This window comes from Meleagris gallopavo, unplaced genomic scaffold (assembly GCF_000146605.3).
Source record: "Meleagris gallopavo isolate NT-WF06-2002-E0010 breed Aviagen turkey brand Nicholas breeding stock unplaced genomic scaffold, Turkey_5.1 ChrUn_random_7180001933297, whole genome shotgun sequence".
Taxonomy (NCBI): Eukaryota; Metazoa; Chordata; class Aves; order Galliformes; family Phasianidae; genus Meleagris; species Meleagris gallopavo.
This window is the reverse complement of record NW_011195330.1, coordinates 8,096-15,433: the sequence shown is the minus strand read 5'-3', so window position 1 is coordinate 15,433 and position 7,338 is coordinate 8,096. Positions and strand designations below refer to the sequence as shown.

Genomic DNA, 7,338 nt, shown 5'->3' with positions numbered 1-7,338 from the left:
GCCACTGGGGTGCTATATGGGGACAGAGCCATGGGGACACTGTGGGGACAACGCCATGGGGACACCGCTCTGGGGACATCGCCACTGGGGTGCTATATGGGGACAGAGCCATGGGGACACTGTGGGGACAACGCCATGGGGACACCGCTCTGGGGACACCGCCACTGGGGCGCTCTGTGGGGGCACCATGGGGACACCGTGGGGACACAGCCACGGGGGACACTTTGGGGACACAGCCATGGGGACGCTGCTGTGGGGACCCTCTACGGGGGCACCGTGGGGACATGGCCATAGGGACATCACTTTGGGGACACCACCACGGGGACACGGTCACGGGGACACTGCGCGGGGCACCATGGGGACAGCCATGGGGACAGCCATGGGGACAGCCATGGGGACAGCCATGGGGACACCCCGCACGGCCGTGTCCCCGCAGCTTCCAAGTGCGGCTGTGTGTCTCCGTGTCGGGACGCCGCCTCCCTCACAGCGTCCGTGAGTCCATCGCGACGGGGCGGCTGGGGGGTGACACCGGCACGGTGCTGTCACCACGCTGTCACCTCAGGGCTGATGGCAGAGCTGCAGCTGGACCGCCTGAAGCAGAGGGGACACCGCAGGGTCCTGTTGCTGCGGGGACAGCAGGCGGCGTGGCAGCAGGAGGTGACCTTGGCTCCGGGGACGTCACCGCAGTGCCACGAACTGGCTGCGTACCTGAGGGTATGGTATGGTGACATCGGGTGTGGGGCGGTGACATCAAATAGGGGATGGTGGCGTTGAGTGTGGGATGGTGACACGGGGTGTGGGGTGGTGACACGGGGTTTGGGACAATGACGTTGAGCATGGGATGGCGACATGAAATGTGGGGTGGTGATGTTGAGTATGGGATGGTGACACTGGATGTGGGACAATGACATTGAGTGTGAGATGGTGACATCAGATATGGGATGGTGACGTTGAGTGTAGGACGGTGGCATTGGGTGTGGGGTGGCGACATGAGGTGTGGGGTGGTGACATTAAATGTGGGATGGCTGCACTGAGTATGGGATGGGGACGTTGGGTGTGGGGCGGTGACATTGGATGTGGAGTGGTGACACTGGATATGGGACAGTGACATTGGGTTTGGGACAATGACATTGAGTACGAGATGGTGGCATTGGGTATGGAACGGTGACACCGGGCTTGGGGTGGTAACACAGGGTTTGGGACAATGACACTGAGTACGAGATGGTGGCATTAAATATGGGATGGTGACACTGGGGGTGGGGTGGTGACACGAGCTGTGGGAGGGTGACATGGGGATTGGGACCATGACATCAGGTGTGGGATGGTGACATTGGGTATGGGATGAGGACATCAGATTTGGGATGGTGACATCGGGTGTGAGACAGTGACTGTGAGTGTGAGCTGGTGACATCGGTTATGGGATGGTGACACTGGATGTGGGACGGGGACACTGGGTTTGGGACAATGACACTGAGTATGGGACGGGTATGGAATGTCAGGTATGGGACAGTGGCACTGAATTCGGGGTGGTGACACTGAGTATGGGACGGTGACGTTGTGTTTGGGACAGTGACATCAGGTGTTGGGATGGTGACGTTGAGTACGGGATGGGGACAGTGGGTATGAAATGGTGACATCAGGTGTGGGACGGTGGCACTGAATATGGGATGGTGACATCGGGTTTGGGACTGTGATGCTGCTTATGGGACAGTGACATCAGATATGGGGCGGTGACGTCGGTGTGGGGCAGCGACAGCCAACACGAGGCAGTCCACCCCACGGAGTGCCACCGCTGTGTCCCCAGGACGAAGGGGACTTCAGGGACAAACTGAGCCCCATTGTCACCAGCCTCAGCCTGGCGCTGCCGTCCCCGCATCCCCACGGCCTGGGCTTGGTGCTCTATGGGGACACCCACGTGCAGGCGCAGGTAGGGGACAGCGGGGACACGTGGGGCGGAGCCGCCCCTCGCCATCCCTCGGGGTGCCCCACACATTGTCCCCACGTCCGCCACGTCCCCGTGTCCATCCCTGGCGATGTCCCCACGCTGTCCCCCCCCAGACCCACATCATCCTGGAGGACTGCGGCGATGACAACGTCTGTGTCCCCGACCTGCGCCTCTCTGCCCACACGTGAGCCCCCCCACGGACCCCCTGCAGCCCCCACCCCCTCCCCGTTTCCCCCTCGACCCGCTGTCCCCAGGCCGGACGCACGGCTGCGCATCGGTGATGACAATGCGGTGACACTGCGGGTCGGGGCCACCAACGCGGGGGAGGGGGCTTTCGAGGCCGAGCTGTGGGTGCAGCTCCCGGATGGCAGCTTCTATCAGCGGGCACTGAGTGACACACAGGTGGGTGACAGCGGGGCTGGGACGGGGACACTGGTATGGGGACATTGGTGTGGGGTGGTGACACCGAGTATGGGACAGTGGCATCGGGTATGGGATGGTGACAATGGGTATGGGGCAGTGGCACTGAGTGTGGGGCGGTGACATCGGGTGTGGGGTGCGGACATGGAGTGGTGACACTCAGTATGGGACAGTGACACTGGTTGCGGGGAGGTGGCACAGAGTATGGGGCGGTGGCACCAGATATGGGACAATGGCACAGGGTGACAATGGGATGGTGACAATGGGTATGGGGCAGTGGCACTGAGTATGGGGCGGTGACATCGGGTGTGGGGTGGGGACATTGGGTTTGGAATGGTGATGTCAGATATGGGACAGTGACACCGAGTATGGGATGGTGACATTGGGTTTGGGATGGTGACACTGTGGGGACGTGGTGCCACCCCATGTCACCGCTATGGGGACAGGAGAAGCTGAGCTGCAACCCCAGGAAGGAGAACGGGACCCACGTGGTGGTGTGCGAGATGGGCAACCCCATGAAGGCGGGCACCGAGGTGGGTGGCACTGTCACCTCCTGCGTCCCCTCCTGTCCCCCTGCGTCCCCTCCTATCACCTCGTGTCCCCTCGTGCCGCCCCACAGGTGGCTGTGGCCATGGAGCTGAGTGTCACCGGCTTGGAGGACGCGGGCGATGCCATCACTTTCCATCTGCAGCTCAGGAGGTGACGCCGTCCCCACGCTGTCCCCATGCTGTCCCCACGCTGTCCCCACGCTGTCCCCACGCTGTCCCCGCGCCGTGTCCCCAAATGGTGCTGTGCTCACCCCGCTGTCCCCGCAGCAAGAACAGCCCCACCGTCGCCGCGGCCGTGACCGTCCCTGTGGAAGCGCACGCAGAGATGGAGCTGAGGGGGTGAGGATGAGGGGCTGCGGGGCTGTGGGGCCGGGGGGAGGTGACCCCACACGTCCCCGTGTGCCACCAGCATGTCCCTGCCTGCCACCACGGTGCTGCCCACGGAGTGGCGGAGGGCTGGGGACAGCCGCCGGCCGGAGGACCACGGGGTGCGCGTGGAGCACGTCTACCAGGTAGGGCACGGCACGGGGGGGTGGCGGCGGCACGGCCCCAAAGTGCCGCCGAGTGCCACCCAACGTCACCCCACAGCTGCACAATAAGGGCCCGGCCGCCGTCACCAACATCACCCTGAGCCTCCGCGTCCCCATCGCCACCGGCGGCCGCACGCTGCTGTACCTCCTGGAGATGGGCACCGAGGGCGGCGTCACCTGCGTGCCACCCCCGGACCTCAACCCCATGCAGGTGACACACGGGGACGAGCGTGGGGACGGCGCGGGTGGCACCGTGCTGAGCGGGCGTCCGTCTGTCCCAGCTGGAGGTGGGCCAACCCACGGAGGAGGAGCAGCGCAATGGGACACGGCGACGGGAGCGCAGGGATGTGGGGGACGAGGAGGAGAGCGTCAGTGTGGTGAGAGGGGACGTGGGGATGGCTGGGGCAGGGGGACGTGTGACGTGTGACGTGTGACGTGTGACGTGTGACGTGTGACGTGTGACGTGTGATGTATGACATGTGACGTGTGACGTGTGACGTGTGATGTATGACATGTGACGTGTGACGTGTGACGTGTGACATATGTGTGACGTGTGACGTGTGACATGTGACATGTGACATGTGATGTGTGACATGTGACATGTGACATGTGATGTGTGACGTGTAACGTGTGATGTGTGAGGTGTGACATGTGATGTGTGACGTGTGACGTGTGACATGTGACATGTGACGTGTGACGTGTGATGTGTGATGTGTGACGTGTGATGTGTGACATATGTGTGACATATGTGTGACGTGTGACATGTGACATGTGACGTGTGACGTGTAATGTGTGACGTGTGACGTGTGACGTGTAACGTATGATGTGTGATGTGTGACGTGTGATATGTGACATGTGACGTGTGACGTGTGACGTGTGATGTGTGACGTGTGACGTGTAACATGTGACGTGTGACGTGTGACGTGTGATGTGTGACGTGTGATATGTGACATGTGACGTGTGACGTGTGATGTGTGATGTGTGACATGTGACATGTGACGTGTAACGTGTGACATGTGACGTGTGACATGTGACGTGTGACGTGTGTCGTGTAACGTGTGACGTGTGACGTGTGATGTGTGATGTGTGACGTGTGACGTGTGACGTGTGACGTGTGACGTGTGACGTATGACATGTGACGTGTGACGTGTGACGTGACGTGACGTGTGACGTGTGACGTTTGATGTGACATGTGATGTGTGACGTGTAACGTGTGACGTGTGACGTGTGACGTGTGATGTGTGATGTATGACATGTGACATGTGACGTGTGACGTGTGACGTGTGCTGTGTGACGTGTGACGTGTGACGTGTGACGTGTGCTGTGTGACGTGTGACATGTGACGTGTGACGTGTGCTGTGCCCTCAGGACTGTGGCAATGCCAGCTGTGCAGAGGTGTGGTGCCAGGCGGACAGCATGGCGCAGGGACAGCGCGTGTTGGTGGCCGTCCGTGCGCTGCTCTGGATGGAGACCCTGCAGCTGGTAGCGGCACTGCGCCTCTGCTGTCCCCTCTGTCCCCACGGTGTCCTCATGGTGTCCCCGCGGTGTCACCACCTTGTCCCCATATTGCCCCCATGGTGTTTTTATGGTGTCCCCGTGGTGTCCCCGTGGTGTCCCCATTTTGTCCTGGTGTCCCATTCTGTCACTGTGTGCCTTCATGGCATCACCATCACGTCCCTATGGTGTCCTCACGGTGTCCTTATGGTGTCCCCATGGTGTCATTCTGTGCCCCCATGATGTTGTCGTAGTGTCCCCATGGTGTCACTGTGTGCCCTCGTGGTGTCACCGCTGCGTCCCCATGGTGTCCTCGTGGTGTCCCCATGATGTTCTCATAGTGTCCTCATGGTGTCCCTATGGTGTCCCCATGGGGTCACCGTGTGTCTCCATGATATCCTTGTGGTTTCCTTGTGGTGTCCCCATAGTGTCCCCATAGTGTCCCCACGATGTCATTCTGTGTCCCCATGGTATCAATGTATATCAGTGTGTGTCCCCATGGTGTCAATGTGTGTCCCCATAGTGTCCCCATGATGTGCCCACTGTGTCCTTATAGTGTCCCTATAGTGTCCCTACGGTGTCCCTGTGTGTCCCCACAGTGTCCTCACGGTGACCCCATGCTGTCATTGTGTGTCTCCACAGCGTCCTCATGGTGTCCCTGCAGTGTCACCGTGTCTCCATCATGTCCTTGGGGTGTCCTTGTGCTTTCCTCATGGTGTCCCCATGGTGTCCCTACGGTGTCCTTGTGGTGCCCCATGGTGTCACCACCGTGCCCCCATGCTGTCCTCACAGTGTCCCCATGGTGTCCTCATGGTGTCCCCATGATGTTCCCACAACGTGTTCCCACGGTGTCCTCACAATATTCCCATGTTGTCCCCATGGTGTCCCCATGTTGTCCCCATAGTATCACCACTGTGTCTTCGTGGTCCCCCCTTGGTGTCCTCTTGGTGTCTCAATGGTGTCCCCATGTTGTCCCCTCTGTGTCCCCCATGGTGTCCCCACAGTGGGGCCGTGCCACAGCCTTGGCCATGTGGCAAACACCCTTGGGGACACCATGTGCCCATCCCCACGTGTCCCCCCATATCCCCATATGTCCCCACGTGTCCCCCCATATCCCCACGTGTCCCCACGTGTCCCCCCCATATCCCCACGTGTCCCCCACGTGTCCCCACGTGTCCCCAGCAGGATGACCACCCCCAGCACCTCTCCATCCACTCATGGGGTTCCTTCAACACTTCAGCCATGCCGTACCACATCCGGCCCCGCACGCTGCCCCACGGCATTGCCACGGTACGGTGCTGTCCCTCGGGGTCTCCCGCTGTCCCCGCTGTGGTGGCACTGTCCCTGTGTCCCCCATCCCCCCAGGCTGTCACCGAGGTGCTGCGCTCCCGGCCCGTTGCCGTCCCGGTGTGGTGGGTGGTGCTGGGGGTGCTGGCGGGGCTCCTCCTGCTCGCCCTCCTCGTCCTCCTGATGGGGATGGTGAGTGTTGGGGGGGGGGAGGGGACATCGCTGGGGACACCTGGGGACACCCCGCAATGGGGCCCTGATGGGCGGCGTGGGGTCGCATTGTCCCCTCCTTCAGATGGGGTTCTTCAAGAGGACGCGGCCACCGGCGGAGGGGGACATGGGGGAGGGGGCAGCGGGACAGGGCCAGGGCCCGGAGATGGGGGACGGCCAGGGGTAGGGGAGGGGACCCCGCGTCCTGCCCCCCCATGTCCCCCATGTCCCCCATGTCCCCCATGTCCCGTCCCCACCCCGTGTCCCCAATGTCTATGGGTTCCCAGTGTCTCAAGCACCCTACGCCTGCCCCATCCCTGCCCCAGTGTCCCCAACATCTGTGGGTTCTCAATGTCCCCGTCCCTCCCCCAGTGTCCTCAGTGCCCCACTCCTGCCCCAATGTCCCTATAGCCCCCCCCAGCGTTCCTGTCCTATTGTCCTCAACATCTGTGGGTTCCCAGTGTCCCCATAGTCCTGCCCTAATGTCCCCAACCCGCTCCAGTGTCCCCACCATCTATGGGTTCCCAATGTCCCCCTTCCCACCCCAATGTCCCTGTCCCATTGTCCCCAACATCAGTGGGTTCCCAGTGTCCCCATGGCCCCACCCCACTGTCCCCATCCCCCCCAGGTTCCCATTGACCTCCCCCCGCCCCCACTTCCCCCTCCAATAAATCTCAGCAGTGCACTTGGTGACACTTGGTATCGAGGCGCCCCTATGGGGGGGGGAATCCATATAGGGGGTGTCCCTATGGAGGGTCCCTATGGGGCAGATGCCTATGGGGTGTCTCTATGGGGTGTCCTTATTGAAGGGTCCCTATGAGTGTGTCCCCATGGGGGTGACTTTATGGGGGGTCACTATGGGGGGATGCCTACTGGGGTGCCTCTATGGGGGATGCCCCTACTG

General features: G+C 61.6%; 1 protein-coding gene across 1 annotated transcript; it reads left to right on the top strand.

Moving 5' to 3' along the window:
- The first annotated feature begins 17 nt into the window (after nucleotides 1–17).
- On the top strand, nucleotides 18–7,089 carry LOC104916711 (integrin alpha-IIb-like). Its single transcript, XM_010727720.3, has 15 exons — nucleotides 18–492; nucleotides 563–714; nucleotides 1,805–1,927; nucleotides 2,059–2,129; nucleotides 2,200–2,347; nucleotides 2,812–2,898; nucleotides 2,985–3,064; nucleotides 3,181–3,252; nucleotides 3,323–3,425; nucleotides 3,502–3,654; nucleotides 3,725–3,820; nucleotides 4,812–4,925; nucleotides 6,123–6,227; nucleotides 6,303–6,416; nucleotides 6,520–7,089. The coding sequence occupies exons 1-15, from the start codon at nucleotides 111–113 to the stop codon at nucleotides 6,619–6,621; spliced, it is 1,902 nt and encodes a 633-aa protein (XP_010726022.2). The 5' UTR covers nucleotides 18–110; the 3' UTR covers nucleotides 6,622–7,089.
- The last annotated feature ends 249 nt before the right edge of the window (nucleotides 7,090–7,338 follow it).